Source organism: Mytilus edulis, chromosome 9 (assembly GCF_963676685.1).
Source record: "Mytilus edulis chromosome 9, xbMytEdul2.2, whole genome shotgun sequence".
NCBI classification, from domain to species: domain Eukaryota; kingdom Metazoa; phylum Mollusca; class Bivalvia; order Mytilida; family Mytilidae; genus Mytilus; species Mytilus edulis.
In genome coordinates, this window is record NC_092352.1 from 3,334,759 (window position 1) to 3,355,023 (window position 20,265).

Sequence of the window (20,265 nt, forward strand, 5' to 3'; positions counted from 1 at the left end):
CAAATATAGCTATGAAATTGATTTATATAACAAGTAATAGTGGTAATAAATTACAAGATTGACACTCTTCACTTAAATACATCAAAAATATAATACATATATATCAAAAAAATTCATATGATATATACGACACGCGTTTCTAGAACTCTCTTGATCATGTCATAGACGACTAAGAAATGTTTCCGAAAAAGCCTTGGTCATGTGATATATATATGACACCGGTGCTTCTTGAACAACCTTGGTCATGCATTGGCGGATCCAGGGGTAGGGGGGGGGGGGGTCCGTGGGTTGGAACACCCCTTTTTTTGGACGATCAATGCATTTGAATGGGGACATATAGTTGGAACCCCCCCCCCCCCTTTTAAAATGGCTGGACCCGCCGTATACACGACACGAGCTTCTGGAACAGCCTTAATTGATCATGTGATAAACGAGAACTGTTTCCGAAACAGCCTTGGTCATGTGATATACGACACGTGTCTCTGAGACTGTCTTGATCATGTGATATACGACATGTGCTTCTCAATCTGGAACAACCTTGACCATGTGATATACGACACGTGCGTCTTGAACAGCCTTGATAATGTGAATTGATATGCGTCCGTCATGTGATATACGACACGTGTTTCTAGAACGGCCTTGTTCAATGGAAACAAAGAAAATATTCCTTATTGGTTGAAATCAATAATTAACCACAAAAAAGATGATATTAGCTTCCCAATTGCATTTTTGCCATTTCTTTGTAAGAACAGAGCATCAGCACCTGCATATCGATTATATTTCACTCAGTTGATACGATAATCATACAAGAGCTAGCATTTACTATTATGATTTCCTTGATAGATATTTGATGCTCACAAGGAAGCCATTGAACCAAATGTTAAAAGTGGCGCGAAGTTGAAATCATATCTGATCTTTAAAAATTTAACGGACGCCATCACTAGTTGATTTCCTGAGTTGGTTGACCTTTTTGGAATATAAAGATTTTAAGGTGACGGCGGATATGAACATAGTGTCATAACTACAATTCCGTCCCCTTGTTCTCGAATGTGACCTATCGAATAAGATTTACCACCGCGTTTTTCTTACATGAGCAACACGACGGGGTGCCACCTGTGTAGCAGGATCTTCTTACCCTCCTGCTCTTGCTTTAGTTGTTTTGTGTGTTACAGTAGTCCTTTGTTCAATTAGTTCTTTAATTCATGCGTTGCTTATAACGGTAATAGTGTTGTCTATTCTTGTCACGTGTTTTACTTTAAACATTTCACACCCGGTCAAGTTCAGTGAATTAACACGAACGGGGGTTAACAATTTTTTTAATGTCTCAGAAATAGGGTTTTTATGTGGGTTTCATGCTAATTAGTTTTTATGCCCCACCTACGATAGTAGAGGGGCATTATGTTTTCTGGTCTGTACGTCCGTTCGTCCGGATTCAGGTTAAAGTTTTTGGTCAAGGTAGTTTTTAAGTTGAAGTCCAATCAACTTCAAACTTAGTACACATGTTCCCCATGATATGATCTTTCTAATTTTAGTGCCAAATTAAAGTTTTGACCCCAATTTCACGGTCCACTGGACATAGAAAATGATAGTGCGAAGTTCCACTGAACATGGAAAATGATTGTGCGAGTGGGGCAAACGTATACTATGGACACATTCTTGTTCGTTTTTAATATTGTGTACTGTTGTTTGCCTTTTAATCAGTTTCGTTCTTTTGCCATTGCTTTGTCAGTTTGATTTCCACTTATGAGTTTTTAATGACCGGCTTTTGTCTCTCTTTATAAATTGCTGCATGAGCAAACTAGATCTACAATTACATCATGTATATGGTAATTTTGATTTATATATAAAGTGAAGTTTAAAATCATGATAAACATTTGCCAGATATAATTCTTTTTATTTTATTTTAATTTTAGACATAATGGGATGATAAATGTACCCTTTGGAAATAAATGAAAACCGGAAACCGGTATATGCAATAACACATTACGCTTAATTAACATTCGCCTTGGAACCATATATAATGCGTAATCAGGTATATCATTTGCATGTTTTAAAATTGCAGGTACAACATAGGTCAATGAATCACTAAGAATGTTTAAAATACTCCTCTTTTCACTTTGACCCATCTAGTCACTCACTTTTCATCATAGCAAGACTAGTATGAGGATATGGATGTGGTTTACAGAATAGAAAAAATGGACAAAAAGTGCAGAAAAATAAAGAATAGAGAAAAGAGAGTAACAAAAATAAAGAATAGAAAAAAAAGAGTAACAAAAATAAAGAATAGAAAAAATAGAGTAACAAAAATAAAGAATAGAAAAAATAGAGTAACAAAAATAAAGAATAGAAAAAATAGAGTAACAAAAATAAAGAATAGAAAATAATGGGGTGCAGAGATATAAAGAAAAAAGTAAAACAACAAAAATACCGAAATCCATGGAAAAAAAGAAAAATCGCAAAAATACTGAACTAAGAGGAAAATCAAATCGGAAAATCTCTAATCATGGCAAAATTCAAATGACAAAACACATCAATCAAAGAGCTAAAAGCTCTGAGGAAAAATGACGCCACTGCCTCTAATATTAGGATATTTTTTATGCAAGTCTTGATTTTTACATACCGTAATAAGTTTAACATTGCAACATGTCTCGTAAGCATATAATTGATATTCGTATATGTGTGTGTGAAGTAAAGATGACAACTGACTGTTTTTTTTAATACAAATGAACAGGTCAAGAGTCAAGACTACCTAAATGATCTACAGTATCCAATGACTACTGGCTGGGTTTTTTTACAAATAAATAGGTCAAGACTACCTGAATGATCTACAGTATCCAATGACTACTGGCTGGGTTTTTTTTACAAATAAATATGTCAAGACTACCTGAATGATCTACAGTATCCACTGACTATACTGGCGTTTTTTTTGTACAAATAAATAGGTCAAGAATACTGGAATTATCTACAATATCCTATGATTACTAGCTGTTTTTTGTACTAATAAATATGTCAAGACTATTTAAATGATCTACAATATCCAATGACTACTGGCTGTTCTTTTGTACATACTAAATAAAGACTACCTGAATGATCTAAAGTATTCTAAGTAAATAAATGTGTAATATTTTCTTGCAATTACATTTTTCTAAATCAAGAATACAGACTTCTAGTATCCTTTCAAACCAATAGTCCTATAACATATGACATGTATGACTTTGATTCAATTTTTAACGTTTCTATACTGATATTTTCATTTTTTTTCATTTTTTTTAATGCAAAGTGTGGCACATTGATAGTAAAATAAAATTATCAGAACAGTAAATAGAAATAGTAAATAATCTCCTGAGGTTATATGTTATAGGACTAATTACCCACATACTCATTAAATAAGTTACTAGTGACATAGTTATTTCTGTTACTTGAAGCAAATTCTATTTCTGTAGATTTATACAATAGCATAATATTGTTATACTTGTTTTATTTCACCTTGAAGATTAGACAAATAGGGATATACTCCTTTGATTTTTTATTCCATGTCATCCAGGTCCCTTTATATGAAACTTGAAACCACTTCTCTGCCATATTGATATTATATAACAACTCTGCCCATGACCCATACAATTTGATATTCATTCTTTAACCATATATCATAGTAAGCTAGTTTTTTTTTATTTTACACTAATCCACAATCTTTCATTTTAAATTTCTGTCTCCATTTAAGTTCATGCCATTGAACCATCATAGTATTAAACACATGTCCAAGTAATTATGCTGTTATATAGTGGGTCACCATATACTCAGCTTGGGTGGCATTCCAGTTATTGAAATTTGTGTCAGATTGGATAATGAACTAAACCTGTAGGAACTGATCTCATAATTTAATATGGAGCCATAGTATGTGGCCCCTACCCGGTAACAAAAATAAACATGTCAAGCGGCAAAATTTATCACCAGAGATTACAAGTGAAGAGAGCATGGATAAGTCTCCAAAATGCTTGCCAAACTGGAACTACAACAATATCTCCAGACAAGGACGAACAAGGCATTGAGGCCAAAGTTAGTATTTGTGTAAAAAGTAGTTGAGGGGCTGATACACGCTATTGACGTTGTCAGTTTGTTTTAGATTTATGAGTTTGACTGTCCCTTTGGTATCTTTCGTCCCTCCTTTTTTGAACCAGACGAATTTCTCTAAAAAGCATGTTGAAGTAAAACGAAAAGACTATCAAGTTTTCCCCGATTAATCTTTAATGTTTTAACAATGTTTTAGTTTTACTTCACATAATCAATAAAGGTATAAAAATTGATTTATGAGTATCTTAACAACATTGTTTGGTACACTTCAATCCTTTTGGTAATAAGAAGGACCGGAGGTATGAAAACTGGTTCCCGGTTGATTACTACACAAAAGTGATAATGCAGCAGATTCCGGTTTGTATGTAAAATAGTAAATTCGAATCCAAGCGAGGTAGACGTAGAAACGTAATGGAAAGTAAATACGAACCAAGCGCGGTAGGCAGAGAAATGTAATGGAAGTTCAGGTCAATAGTATCGGAACAAGACGCTGAAGCGTCATTTTCCAAAAACAAATGGACAACAACTGTCATATTCCTGACTTGGTACAGGCATTTTCAAATGAAGAAAATGATGGATTGAACCTGGTTTTAAGCGCTAAACCTCTTCTTGTATGACAGTCTCATCAAATTCCGTTATATTTACATTGAAAAGTCCTTTATCAAATGGGAAACTCAAAAGTTCAAACGATTGGAAAACAACTGTCATATTACTGACTTGGTTCAGGTATTTCCTAATAGAATAGAACATAAAAAAATAAAAAAATAGAGAGAAAAAATGTTTTAAGAATTCAGACCCCCCCCCCCCCCCTTACCTCCTCCACGTTATCTTTCTCATATTAGCTATTATGAATATCAACCCATGACTGATTTTCATAAAAACCCAACGAAACATGTTTCTTTATAATTTAATATATATCCACAGGATAAACGATCATAAACGTGTTTTAGAGTTTCCAATGAAGATATAATGACAAGTGAACTCACACTTGAGTAAATCAAATATTTCTTAGTCTTCACTGTTATAACTTCATTTTAAATTTACGAAAAAGTCACATGATTTCACACCTTAATTTCTGATAAACGAGACATTTTTTATAATTGTTTTTAATTTTCAGGTCTATGCACATCTTCAAAAATGGACATTCTTCAACCTTGTAGGCCAAAATATAAATCATGACTGAAATTAATTTTGCTTATCTCGTATCGCTGATAATTTTCTGTTTTAGTTTTCTCTTTTCTTCTTGCTTGATAAATGGTATAAATCAGTATTTAACATTATTTGGAGTAAACTAACAAATGCAGAAATGTTAACTTATTTGTTGATCTTGCCCCGACTTGACATTAAAGGGCAATAACTTGAAGTGGTTGTCGTTTGTTGCTGTGTTACTTATTCGTTTTTCGTTCATTTGTTTGTACATTAATTAGGCCGTAAGTTTTCTCGTTTTACAATTGTGATTTCGGGGCATTTTATAGGCGGATATGCGGTATGGGCTTTGTTCATTGTTGAAGGTCCGCGTACGGTGATCAATATCTGTTAATTTCTGTGTCATTTGGTCTCTTGTGAAGAGTTGTCTCATTGGCAATCATATCACATCTTCTTTTTTATACTAAATCCAATAAAGCGTACAGTAGATTGACGATTGCCGCAATTCGGCCTTTTCCTAGATCTTCTATTACTAATCATTCAACTATTAAAGTTTCTATCTATTCGTTAGAAAATTCAAGACAGTAGGGAACACACGAAAGATATTTGTTACAAGCAGTTTCAATAAAACTAACGCACTTAAAAGAAACATTACAAATGTTAACGCCGTCATCGTTGCCAGATCGAAAAGCAATCCTTTTTCTCGCTTTCCGCGACTTTTACGTCGCAGGGGAGCCAAAGAGCAGTTAACCTGTATGCAAGAAATGAAGTACATTGTATAGCAGTCTTGCAACCTCGAAATCATACAACTACCAAACCTTTCTTGTTATACCTCATTCAAGATAAGCACCTTGCATCTAGTGTTAGGACAACACTAACAAAATCGTGAGGGTACAGCGGAAGCCAGTGTCTCGACTACTTTTGCTGTTGTCGATGTTTTCAGTCTCAACAAAAATGGAGATACAATTATTTAAAACTTATCCTCTAGGTACTATCTGTTGTTTTTTAGTAACTTCTGTCCAAGTTTGGTACACATCATGTTTTTTACAAAGCTTACTTCTTGATACTATCTTATGATCATAAACGAGCTTCTGTCCATGTTTTGTAGAAATCCAGGACAGTTAAAAAAAATTATTATAATTTCAAAAACTTTAACCAAAGAGTGAATATTTGTTGATGCGACGACGCCGATGCCGGAATGTAGGATCGCTATGTCTCGCTTTTGCAACTGTGACGTAATCAATTAAATCTAAGATTTGATGGTCAGTTCTTAATCAGTTTAATGATCTTTCATCTTGTTTAATGTGACACTTTATACGATACATTAGTTGCACAGTTGAACTTCAATAGCATTTACAAGTTTATCCAAATAATCTAAGACCATTAATCAATGCCTTACATAAATTAAGAACATGTTTATAGCTCGATCTTGTGAGAAACTTTATGTATTGGTCAGATATATTAGAGTAGTAGCTTGAAGTAACATATTGTTTTATAAAGCTGGAATTTAGTAACGTTTTGTATTGGAAGTTATAATTGTGAACCTTCAAATCTATAATACTAAAATTACGAAGTCCAATTTGTCAGCCGTCATCACGTAAAAACGACAAATCAAAGAATTCAACTTTATATATAACTAATATAGTACAAAGGTGTAGATTAAAAATTACACTACTCCAGGCCCTTTTGTTTTCCACGTAATTAATATTGCCAATAATTAAGAAGTTCCGGGTCGAGTCCAATACCGATACCGATAGTATATTCACCTGTTACCTATTACCTTATCTGTACGTTCCGCATCTGACAGGCGCACCACCAAACGGTGTATTCAGGATTTATATGCTATATACACGGGTCATAATCACAGGGTTGACACTACTAAATTGTCAAATTGTTACCTATTGGCGTATAGGTACAGTTTTCAATTTGTTAGCGGGCATGACGTAAAACAGCGAATCAAAGAATTCAACTTCATTTATAACTAATATAGGACAATGCTGTTGATTAAAAAATACTCCATTCCAGGACCTTTTGTTTTCTAAATAATTAATATTACCAATAATTGATAAGTTCCAGTTCGACGGGTTCAAACAGAAAGATTTGAAAGCAGAGAAAAGTGTGTATCTTATAATCCGCATGAATTTATCAGATCACAATACTAATACTAAAATAAGGCTTGCGCATAGTTATATACTTTAATTCAGTCATGGACCCGCGATATCACGGGTGTGTTCTATTATATTATATACATGTACTTTTATAAGATTAAACATGTGAACATTAAGGAGACTTAGTTCAATTCTAACAGTGACTTTATGGTGGCATAATATATACAATAGCAAGTTCCCTATATTAACGGGCAAGATGGAGTTATCGTTCCCGGATTCATATTCCCGAAATAATGACTTGTAGTACAAAACACAAACACACACACAAGAAAGCCCCGTTATATGTAACAAAAGTCGCAGTCTTGACAAAAATGGAAGTCACTCAAAGAGTTGAAAGCACAATTTCAACTTATATTATACCATAATTTCAAAAAAATCGAGCCGAACACCTCCAACAGATTAATTGTAACAATGATTTTATCAATGATGGAATATTATGAATATTTTAAAAAAGGTTACCATACCCTTAAATGAAAATCTGAGTTTTTCATGAAGTGAACAAAGCTTATCATTTCGGGGCCTTTTAGAGCCGACCATGCGGTATGGGCTTTGCTCATTGTTGAAGGCCGTACGGTGACCTATAGTCACTGTTGTTAATTTATGTGTCTTTTAATTTGGGGAGTTCTCATTGGCAATCATACCACATATTCTTTTGTATATAAATATCTCCAATAACACGTTGATTCACGATTCCTGCAATTCGGCTTTTCCCTTGATCTTGTATCGCTCATCATTCTACTAACCAAATCTATCTATCTATTCTATTTTCAAGACAGAAGCAAAACACACTAAAGATTAATAATAAGCTGTTGACACAGAGATATGTATCGTCACTTTATATCAACTAGTTTCTACCTTCCATTTCGTTTGATTATTAAAGATGTACACATTTGACTCATTGCTGGATCCAGAATAAATCCTTATGTTTTATCTATCCTTATTTTGGCTAATATTTGCCACTGGACAATTGATTATCAGGAATCAATAACAAATCCTCTCTATTTATTATTAATTTCTGAACAATTGTATATAACTGTTACATGATCTTCCTCCTGAGTATAATTGTAACAAGCTGAGCATTGTGTCTTATATTTTAATAGTCTTTCTAGTTGATGTATAGATTGCTGTTCAGTTTGAGCCAAGCTCCGTGTTGAAGACTGTACTTTGATCTATAATGGTTTACTTTTAAAACTTGTGACTTGGATGGAGAGTTGACTCATTGGCACTCATACCACATCGTCTTATATATATATATGAACAATGTAAGTTATTTACCATATACATACATGATTTACAAATGTACATCGAAATGAATATTATATATGTACTACAAATTCAAAAATTATTGAGGCATTAATAATGTGATTTTTGAAAAATGGACCAAAAATTTGAGATTAATTAATGAGATTTCAGAAACAAACAGCATACAGATATACATGTACATGAATATCTGTTGGTGACCCTCTGCTGTTGTTTTTTATTTGGTCGGGTTGTTGTCTCTTAGACACATTCCCCATTTCCATTCTCAATTTTATGTATCAGAAGTATTAATTACAGCATACAGATATACATGTACATGTATGTATCAGAAATATTACAGCATACAGATATACATGTACATGTATGCATCAGAAGTATTACAGCATACAGATATACATGTACATGTATGTATCAGAAGTATTACAGCATACAGATATACATGTACATGTATGTATCAGAAGTATTACAGCATACAGATATACATGTACATGTAGGTATCAGAAGTATTACAGCATACAGATATACATGTACATGTAGGTATCAGAAGTATTACAGCGTACAGATATACATGTACATGTAGGTATCAGAAGTATTACAGCATACAGATATACATGTACATGTAGGTATCAGAAGTATTACAGCATACAGATATACATGTACATGTATGTATCAGAAGTATTACAGCATACAGATATACATGTACATGTATGTATCAGAAGTATTACAGCATACAGATATACATGTACATGTAGGTATCAGAAGTATTACAGCATACAGATATACATGTACATGTATGTATCAGAAGTATTACAGCATACAGATATACATGTACATAAAATTGAGAATGGAAATGGGGAATGTGTCAAAGAGACAACAACCCGACCAAACAAAAAACAACAGCAGAGGGTCACCAACAGGTCTTCAATGCAGCGAGAAATTCCCGCACCTGGAGGCGTCCCTCAGCTGGCCCCCAAACAAATATATACTAGTCCAGTGATAATGAATGCCATACTAATTTCCAAATTGTACACAAGAAACTAAAATTAAAATAATACAAGACTAACAAAGGCCAGAGGCTCCTGACTTGGGACAGGCGCAAAAATGCGGCGGGGTTAAACATGTTTGTGAGATCTCAACCCTCCCCCTATACCTCTAACCAATGTAGTAAAAGAAACGCATAACAATACGCACATGTACATGTATGTATCAGAAGTATTACAGCATACAGATATACATGTACATGTATGTATCAGAAGTATGCAAGTTCTTATTATTGCAGTACTCAGTTGTATTATTTGCATAAATTTTCTCTTCAGTTTTATCTATGAGGATTTTCTCTACTGTATGATGTATGAAGTTAAGGATTTTCTCAACTGTCAATGACTGTTTTATGTATGAAGTTAAGGATTTTCTCTACTGTTTGATGTATGAATTTAAGGATTTTCTCAACTGTCAATGACTGTTTTATGTATGAAGTTAAGGATTTTCTCTACTGTTTGATGTATGAAGTTAAGGATTTTCTCTACTGTTTAATCTATGAAGTTTAGAATTTTCTCTACTGTTTGATGTATGAAGTTAAGGATTTTCTCTACTGTTTGATGTATGAAGTTTAGGATTTTCTCTACTGTTTTATTTATGAAGTTTAAGAAGGTTTGTGGTTCCTTTGACCAAGCATGCTACTGTCATTAAGCCTAGGCTTGATTTTCCTCCAAAGAAAATTTTATTCTTTGATTTACAATGTTCATGATGTTATTAATATCATGATGACAAAAATAGAAATGAAATATTTAAACAAATGTTGAAGCCCACAGGGTTCTTCCAGCCCATCAAAATGAGTTAAAAGATTGTTAATTGTCAATTCACATTTTTTTTTCACAAATCAGTAATTTGCAAAAGGCTATATATAGATGCGGTCAAATTATAGCTCGACATTTGTAAATTAACATTTTACCTTAAATAATGTACATTTTGTACGTAAACTTCAAGATGTCTTTTCTTTTTATTGGTGTTGGATTGCCGTTTTTGTTGACATACAATGTATATTCCACACCTCCTTCTATTCATATTGCTAAATAAATTCTGCATGAAATAATGAATTAATATGAAACCAGGGTGTATGCAAAGTATTGGTTTAGTCATTGCTTGATTTTGACGGCCTAACCACTTCCATATGAATATCTTATTTTAGGCTGTTTCTTTATCAATGTATTTTAGCCTGAAAGGATCAGAGAACATTAAAACATATACCACACAGTAAACACATTAGATTTTCTGGGACTAAATAAGTTTTATTCACACGATTCCTATCACATTGTCCCCCTCATCTTGTACGAATTCTTCCTCCACTCCATCAGCAACTTCCGGTAAGTCTATTTTTAACAATGGTTTTTGAGGTAAGTTATTCCGTGCCTGGAGAATAACTCCTAACAAAGGAGGAAATGGTATAAGTTTAGGTACATATTTTGTCTCTTCAAATACATCTGTTATTTGACAGAATTCTGCTTCCTCCTCTTTTGGAATAAGTTTCCAGTCTTTTTGATGTGGTTTTTCCACTTTTTGAATTCCACATTGTTTCCCTCTAAATATGCGTTCTCCCCACACTTCCCCTTTCAGTAAATTCTGAAAAACATATAAACTGAACAATTAATTTGAAAACTAAAAAATCTGAACATCTGTAGGTTGATGGTACAATGTATAATATATACATGTATCATGTATATTCTAACAATCATTTCAAAATCTAAAAATGTGAAAATTTGTAATTTGTTCATTGTTGATGTTGTTCTAACCATCAATGGTACTCACTACTGTCAATCTAGTTTTTGTACATAATTTGTTTGTATGTATCTCATCTGCACAAAATTGATGTTATTTTAGGAATAGCTCTAAAGCATCCATATTTGTCATGTTTGATGTTCTTAAAAAGTTTTTATCAATATGATTGTTCAACATGTTTTAAAGAGGAGGAAAGATAATTGATTCTGGTTGTGATGTTTAATAAAATCATTCAATTCTAAAAAGTTTTAGAAGATACATGTACTTTCTGTTCTACAATATTCAATGTCATATTCCATGTATTAAACATTTAAAACAAGTGAAACTGCGAGCTACTGCTGATACCCCCGCCGCAAGTGGATAATATTAATAGTGTATTAATAGTGTAAAAATATGCAAGTGTTCGGTTAACATGAAGTTGTCGAGTGATGAATCTGAAAACAAATCACACGGTATAGCTAACTTATATAAATCCTGAAACCAAATTTCAGAAATCCTTGTATTGTAGTTCCTGAGAAAAATGTGACGAAAATTTTCAACTTGGCTATCATGTGTAAAATCATACAAGTGTTCGGTAAACAGGAAGTTGTCAAGTGATCAATCTGAAAACGCATCAAACTGTATGACTTAGATTATCCCTGAAACCAAATTTTAGAAATCCTTGTATTGTAGTTCCTGAGAAAAATGCGACGAAAAATATTCATGGGATGGACGGACTGACTGATGGACTGACAGACAGAGGTAAAACAGTACACCCCCCCTTTTTTAAAGCAGGGGTATAAAAAAATATATATAGAAAGATGTAGTATGAGTGCCAATGAGATGTTCATTATGATTTATAAATTGACCTACATGCATCATTCAGGTCAAAGGGAGATAAATGCAAATTGTCATTTGAAGCAGAAATATCTAGATATAAGAAGATGTGTTATGAGTGCCAATGAGACAACTCTCCATCCAAGTCACAATTTGTAAAAGTATACAATTATAGGTTAAAGTAAAGTCTTCAACACGGACCCTTGGCTCTAATATAACATGTTTAAACAAAATCACAAATATATGCATGTCCCTCCTTATACAGTGGATATTTAGTTAAACTCAAATCTGATTAGTAAGTAAGTGAGTAATGACTTTATTTAAAGAGGGTGACTCAATTAGCTTTCTCTAATCTACCTTGAGGCCCTCACAAAGAACACAAAGTACAAATATTACAAAGCTTACAGTTTCTAGCATATTATGTAAATGCACTATATATACTAACTATAAATTGTCTGTAGAACAAGAGAAAAATAAATTCATATATATACATAACATACAAATCATTAGAATATATATGAGTAAGTTGTTATAAATCATTTATAGTCAAGAAATCAATACATTTTTGTTTAAAAGTGTCCAGGTTTTCACAACATTTTATTTCATTTGGTAGTTTATTCCAAATTATAGATGAGCTATATGCAAAAGATTTCTACATTTCGTACAACAGCTAAATTATTATTTGCAGATGACCTTAGATTTGTACTATGTAGGTTAACAATTAAACAACAAGGTTCCTTTAAGTAATCAGGTGCTTTATCATTTAGAATTTTATGAACAAGAATAAGTTTATGATATGAAATTCTAGATTTGAAATTCAACCACTTTAGATCTTTAAATAAATTTATACTAGGTGTTAGTATTGGTGCATCAAGTATAATCCTTGCAGCTCTTTTCTGCATTTTAAGATTTTTTTATATACATCCTCATAGCAATTTCCCCATATTGAGCAACAAAAATCAAATATGGGCAGAATATAAGCATTATAAAACAGCTTTCTACTACTTATATCCAAAAATTCTAGATAGCAGTGCGATACGAGAACTTAAGTGTTTATGTTCCAGACCGTATGAGTATTTGGACCGCACGCATACGGTCTGGACTGTATGCGTACTTTTTCGAAATACTCATACGGTCGGACCGTACGCGTACGGTCTGACTAATATTAAGGAGTTGGTCAATTGTACTAGATACAAATAAATATAACCGATCAACATAACTTAACTCTCAAATAAATAGAAAAAAAATCAATTGTAATTGAAATAACAACTTTATGTTTTAACTATTTAAAAAAATCACGCTAATTAAATCTGTAAATCTCTAGTATTTAGCATGTAGATCAGTAATACATAATACACTAATTGAATTATGACAATTATTCTCACTGAAATTGAATGTGTATAATGTGGGAGGACTCATGCTTTAGAATATTTAGCAACTTTTCAAAAAAATGCTAATTGAAAGGAACATGCATGAACTGAATAAATGTAAATATGAAAAACATACTTTTGGTAGCGAGTGTCACCTTTGGCGAGAGTTTCAAAATAGGATTCAGATATACAATTAAACAAATATCTAATTTAAATTGTTAGGTAGTTCATTTTATTGATCTTATTGTAATAATAACAATTTGTAAAACTAAAAATAAAGATTGAGATAAATGTTTGTATAGATGTAACCCATATGATCCAATAACAGGTATGGTCAGCTCATACTGGACCATAGGCGTATACTCATACGGTCCGACCGTACGCGTATGGTCGGACCGTACGAGTATACATATACGGTCCGGACCGTACGCGTACGGTCCAAATACTCATATGGTCTGGAACATTTACATACATAGTCAATTTGAATTTTCCAGTCCAAATTTTTGTCAATATATACACCCAAAAATTTCTGTATTTCAACGGGTGTGATTGGGCTATCTTGTTTACATATATTCATATCATTTCCTTGCAAAGTCTGTTTCTTATTTGTTCCAATCAACATATAAGTAGTTTTTAAGGGATTTATAACCATCCTATTGTTCAGACACCAATTATTTATGGTGTTGGCATCGTAATTTAGTTTCCTTTCTATCTCTTCCTTATTTGTTCCATATGTATGAAGTGTTGTATCATCAGCATACATATCAATGGCTGTATGAGTGGCTTCTAAAGTCATGTCATTTATGAATAAGACAAACAAAAGGGGACCTAAAATGGACCCTTGGGGAACCCCATATTTGATACATTTAGATTCTAAGGTTGTATTACCAGAGCACACTTTTTGTTTTCTATTAGACAGGTACGATTCAAATCATTTTATTGAATGATTAGAGACTTTGTATAAATGTAATTTATGGCAGAGAATGGTGTGATTAACGAGATCAAATGCCTTTTTTAAATCTAGAAAGACTGTAGTGTTCTTACAACATTACCATTATCAATACATTTGAGCCAGGTGTTAATTAATTTGGTAAGGGCTGTCTGACATGAGTGGTTAGATCGAAATTGATCCAGATTGTGCCTCATGTAATAATTTATATTTTTTGGTCGAACTGGTTATGTGGTCGTAAGTATTTTTATGAAGGTCTATGAACATACCGGTTCTGAGAAATCTGGTTTGACATTGGTTAAAATGTAATAACATTTCTCTGGAAATTCCTTCTCCTCTCTCGTACGAACAACAACTCTTCCGACACCATTATTTCTTAAATTTGCTGCCAACCAAAACAGTGAATTCCCTCGAAAAAAACTTTTTCTCCCAACAAATCTAACTGGCATGTTTAACCGGATGTTTACCTGGTAACTTGACCATACGAACCAGGAACCAGAAAAAATCCATAATGACTAAAAGGTAGATTTAATTCTAAATAAGTAAGTTAGTAACTTTTATTTAGAGTGACGTCGGCATATATATATATCGGTATCAATGATCCCAATCATCTATCTCCTCCATTATCAAAAATTAATAGCTTCAAAGCTAATAAGAAAAAAAAAAATTAAAATCATATTTTACAGACTTGTAGACTGGGATCCCGCTATATATAATCACCTTGTTCTATAAATATAGATATATGAAATATGTAATATGCACATTGATCTAGACAGGCGAACCAGTCTAACAGACTTGTGGAACCGCAATGAATTGGTAAAGCATTCAGATGGTAAACTAAGAACTTATGTTACATTTAAATCAGTTTTTGGAAGATATATCTTTCCATTATAGGGAATTTTGAACAGCACTGACGAATTGAGTCCGGAAGGTATCAGGGTACTCTCTTAAATGACAGAACTTGTACTCGTTGTAACTCCGGAGATGTGGAGGATGAATATCCTTTTTTTATTCAAATGTGTTAAATTTAATGATGACCGCAATCATCTATTTCAAGAGATAACTAAAAGATGACCCAACTTTTTAATTCTTAACGCAAGAGATAAACTGATATGGCTTATGAACACATAAGATAAGTCTATTCTCACTGCCGCATGTAAATTTATTTCGAAAAAATGTTAATTATGTGGCTTTCTTGTCTGTTTCAATGTGGTGTCTGTTGCAGCTAAACTATCATTTATTTTATATTTATACATTTTCAGCAAAATATTATCAAATCAAGTGAGAAAAAAATAAGTAAATAAATAAATAAAAGTTTGCCACATCTCTTGAGTAGCAACTCTCAAATACTTTCTTATTTAACAAATAATACCTGTATGACTATTTCAATAGTTTATTTTACAACGTTATGTAAAATACTGTATGATGTATCAATTATATATGTTATGTGTATATGCCCCCCCCCCCCCTTGGGGACCTAATTTGGAAAATAAAATTTATCTTATCTTATCTTATCTTATCTTATCTTATCTTATCTTATCTTATCTTATCTTATCTTATCTTATCTTATCTTATCTTATCTTATCTTATCTTATCTTATCTTATCTTATATACATAATTACAGACAAAACATGAGCCCTGGTGACCGACTATCACTTAAAAAATCATGCAGCATCATGCAAATACTATCAAAATGAATAAAAATGAAAAAAAAACATGCAAGTATAATGAAAGCAAATATATTTGATCTGTGACAAAGTCACTCGACTCAGAAAAGGTATATAGGATTTTTTTTTTCTGAGACGAGTGCCTGTAATCTGTGAGCCTCCAGAGTCAAAGTTCATGTGGCAGGCGCCTCTATGTACATTGAACGGGGGAGTCAGCAAATCACTTGAAAATCATAAAATAATAACAAAGTCTCAGTGCGTCTTTATGAAATCAGTGTGTAATTTTTCATTCTCAGTGTGTGTTTTGAAGTTTTTAAATCTCACTGTGCTTTTTTGTAATTCTCAGTGTGTAAATTTTTCAAAAAATTGTTTAAACATAGTTTTGACGAGAACGGCTTGCCATATTATATTATATGTCTCTGCACAGACTAAGGATTTGTGTATTAGCAAGTCTTACTATAGAAATCCTTATTATTTGATATAAATTTAAACACTTAAATAAATCTTCCAACTTTCTATGGCTCTTGAACCTAGAAAATCTATCTTTTTTTGAAAAATGGGCTGTCACAGGTATATGAGACTGTTCTGAATTAAGGAAATCAGGTCAGCACACTAAATCCAGCTTATAATAATGATTTGAGAACGAATGCATGTATTATAGTTTTATTTTCTTATTCATAATATTTATATTGTTGTTGGCTCTAAAAAAAAATTTTCGTTCATTTTTCAGTATCATACTGACAAACGGACTTATCTTTACGCAATTGACAGACGATCTGGGATTTTTTTTACATGATAATTTTATAAACCTAAATTTGGACTGACGTACAGACAGTAAAAAAAATAATGCCCCACGGGGCATAAAAATACACCATTTATATTCTATAGTATGTTGCTATGGATGAGTTTTAATGACCGGAAAGGTATCTCATTATCGATATCTTGTTAGCTTTTGGGGGCTTCGCCCCCTCGAGCTTTCTACCACCTGGTGCTATGATCTGACCCACTTTGGGCCGTAAGACCCCTTGCCGAGGTTCGTGCGTACACGTTAAAATGACCTAGCTACGCCACTGGTTTGCCCGTGTTCTGGCAATCTCGTTTTTATATTCACTGAAAGTTCCATTAATTTATAATGGCTAAAGGCTCCAAAGAGCCTGTGTCGCTCACCTTGTTCAGTGTGCATATATATATATATATACAACATTGTAGATGAGAATAGTATTCATGACAAAAATCTCTGGTTTGTTGATCTGGGATTTTTGCTGATCATTCACTTTGTTTAGTTTCTCTTCATCTTCTTTAGTTTTTGCTTAAAACCCCCAAAAGGGCGTCATACTTTGAACCACACCATTATTTTATTTATTATTATTACTTTTACTGTTAAATCTGGTTTTTGTTATATCTACTTTACGTGAGTCTGCATTTATGTATGCCGTCATACGACAAAATTATTTTTATGTCTACCTGTGCGAATTTCAAACGCGCAATTTTACACCAGTAATGAAAACCTTCTATCATTTATGGGTAGACTTTACATAGATAAATTCAGCCGTATTTGACGTGAAACTGTACTTATGTGTCCCGTCATACTTTGAACCACACCATTATTTTATTTATTATTTTTACTGTAAGTCTGTTTTTTGTTATATCTACTTTACGTGAATCTGCATTTATGTATGCCGTCATACGACAAAATTATTTTTATGTCTACCTGTGCGAATTTCAAACGCGCAATTTTACACCAGTAATGAAAACCTTCTTTCATTTATGGGTAGACTTTACATAGATAAATTCAGCCGTATAAGAAAAGCAAAATGAGAATGTTAAATTTGATGTATGCCTTTTTGTGCTACTTTGTTACATTTGTTGTTTATGTAGTGATATTAAGATGATAACACAATATTGACTGTTGTACCCCTATTTTTGACATTTTTACTCTTTGAGTATGTTTGTTTTGTTCATGCATCGTTGACAATGTAATGGAATTTGATGCGACTGTCATACAAGTGAGAGGTTTAGCTAGCTATAAAACCAGGTTCAATCCACCATTTTCTACATTAGAAAATGCCTGTACCAAGTCAGGAATATGACAGTTGTTATCCATTCGTTTGATGTGTTTGGACTTTTGATTTTGCCTTTTGATTTTTGATTTTCCTTTTTGAATTTTCCTCGGAGTTCAGTATTTTTGTGTTTTTACTTTTTTCTTATAACTATATTGTCAAAATTTGAACTTGTTTGTAGATCTTGCCTTGCTGATCATTTTGTGATTTAAAGTTTCCCCTATTTTTACAGTGTTAGGCCGTTTGGTTTCTCGTTTGATTTTTTTACTTTGTCATTTCGGGGTCTTTTCATAGCTGACTATACGATATGGACTTTGCTCATTGAAGGCCACACGGTTACCTATAGTTGTTGATTTCTGTATTTTGGTCTCTTGTGGAAAGTTGCATCATTGGCAATTATACCACATTTTATAGACACATTTTTAAAACTACTTAGATACACAAATGATGATTCTGGCCAAGTTTGGATTTTGGTTCGGTAGTCAGTTGAGAGAAAAATATTTTTGTAAAAATTAACGACGTAGACCAGAGGCAAATATTTATAATAAATTCATAATATTTATTTCTAGAAAACAAATATTTATAATACATATTTCTAGAAAAAAATGAATAAAAACAAAAGAGGTTTCTTTGATCTTACCACGCAGACTAGTTCTATAAAACAGGACGAACATTTTTAGACCAAATTCTAATGGTTTTGACTGAAACGGTAATACAAGGATACCATCGAAAACACTTCGGTTGTTTTTTTTCTCTTCTTCTTCACGACAGTAAAGTTATTTAATATAATATAAAAAGGATTTGAAACCATACTTTTTGAACCAAAACCTACACAACTGTATTAAAAGTTCACCTACCTCTCATACACAAAACACGATATTGAATACAACATACCATAAGATTGATTAACCGGGATCAGGACACTAATTTAGCGAATTCCTAAAAATAATATTGTTTACAGTTTACCGGGAACTTTTTTACCCTAAGATGGTACTCAGAAATAAATCTTTACTTACTGCTGATTGGACAACTTAACAGTGGTAATTATTTTCTTTAATTTAAAAAAAAAAAATCATATTAAAAAGATGCATACTGCCGGGGCAACTAACTTATAACACCAAAGTTGTGCTCAACCGATAAACTTGCCGGTATTTTTGAAAAAACGGAGAAAACGATAAGACCCAATAACGTTAGCGGAGGTGTCATTTTGTTAGCGTAATCGTAAACACGCACACCTTAGGTTGACAGACGTTGCGGCCATAATATTTGGGCCACCTATAAAAAATTGATATCGACTTGTAGCACAGGAACAGGGCAACAAATTCATACCCGTAGATGTATGCTTTGTTGTAACAACTTTCGGCATTTAGCACACTCCCGGAAATCTATGACAGTCTGGAAAGTCACTTCCGTTTTATGAATTGTGGACAAACTATACATGCGACCCCCTATAAATAGCTGCAGAAAGTTAGCATACTGCCGGGGCAACTAACTTATAACACCAAAGTTGTGCTCAACCGATAAACTTGCCGGTGTTTTTGAAAAAACGGAGAAAACGATAAGACCCAATAACGTTAGCGGAGGTGTCATTTTGTTAGCGTAATCGTAAACACGCACACCTTAGGTTGACAGACGTTGCGGCCATAATATTTGGGCCACCTATAAAAAATTGATATCGACTTGTAGCACAGGAACAGGGCAACAAATTCATACCCGTAGATGTATGCTTTGTTGTAACAACTTTCGGCATTTAGCACACTCCCGGAAATCTATGACAGTCTGGAAAGTCACTTCCGTTTTATGAATTGTGGACAAACTATACATGCGACCCCCTATAAATAGCTGCAGAAAGTTAGCATACTGCCGGGGCAACTAACTTATAACACCAAAGTTGTGCTCAACCGATAAACTTGCCGGTGTTTTTGAAAAAACGGAGAAAACGATAAGACCCAATAACGTTAGCGGAGGTGTCATTTTGTTAGC

The 20,265-nt window shown here is 33.1% G+C and overlaps 1 protein-coding gene across 1 annotated transcript; it reads right to left on the reverse strand.

The window, feature by feature from the left end:
- Window positions 1-10,912: 10,912 nt before the first annotated feature.
- On the reverse strand, window positions 10,913-15,042 carry LOC139487505 (small ribosomal subunit protein mS34-like). Its single transcript, XM_071272357.1, has 2 exons — window positions 14,825-15,042; window positions 10,913-11,264 (listed from the first exon to the last, which is right to left on the reverse strand). Exons 1-2 carry the CDS (start codon window positions 15,002-15,004, stop codon window positions 10,938-10,940), a joined length of 507 nt encoding a protein of 168 aa, XP_071128458.1. The 5' UTR covers window positions 15,005-15,042; the 3' UTR covers window positions 10,913-10,937.
- Between the last annotated feature and the right edge of the window lie 5,223 nt (window positions 15,043-20,265).

What these genes read in the sequence shown, in the direction of transcription:
- LOC139487505 (XM_071272357.1), bottom strand. Translation starts at nt 15,004, where the DNA reads ATGCCAGTTAGATTTGTTGGGAGAAAAAGTTTTTTTCGAGGGAATTCA. An exon ending in AACCAGATTTCTCAGAACCG is followed by an intron (nt 11,265 to 14,824) that starts GTATGTTCATAG and finishes TATGTTTTTCAG; the next exon opens with AATTTACTGAAAGGGGAAGT.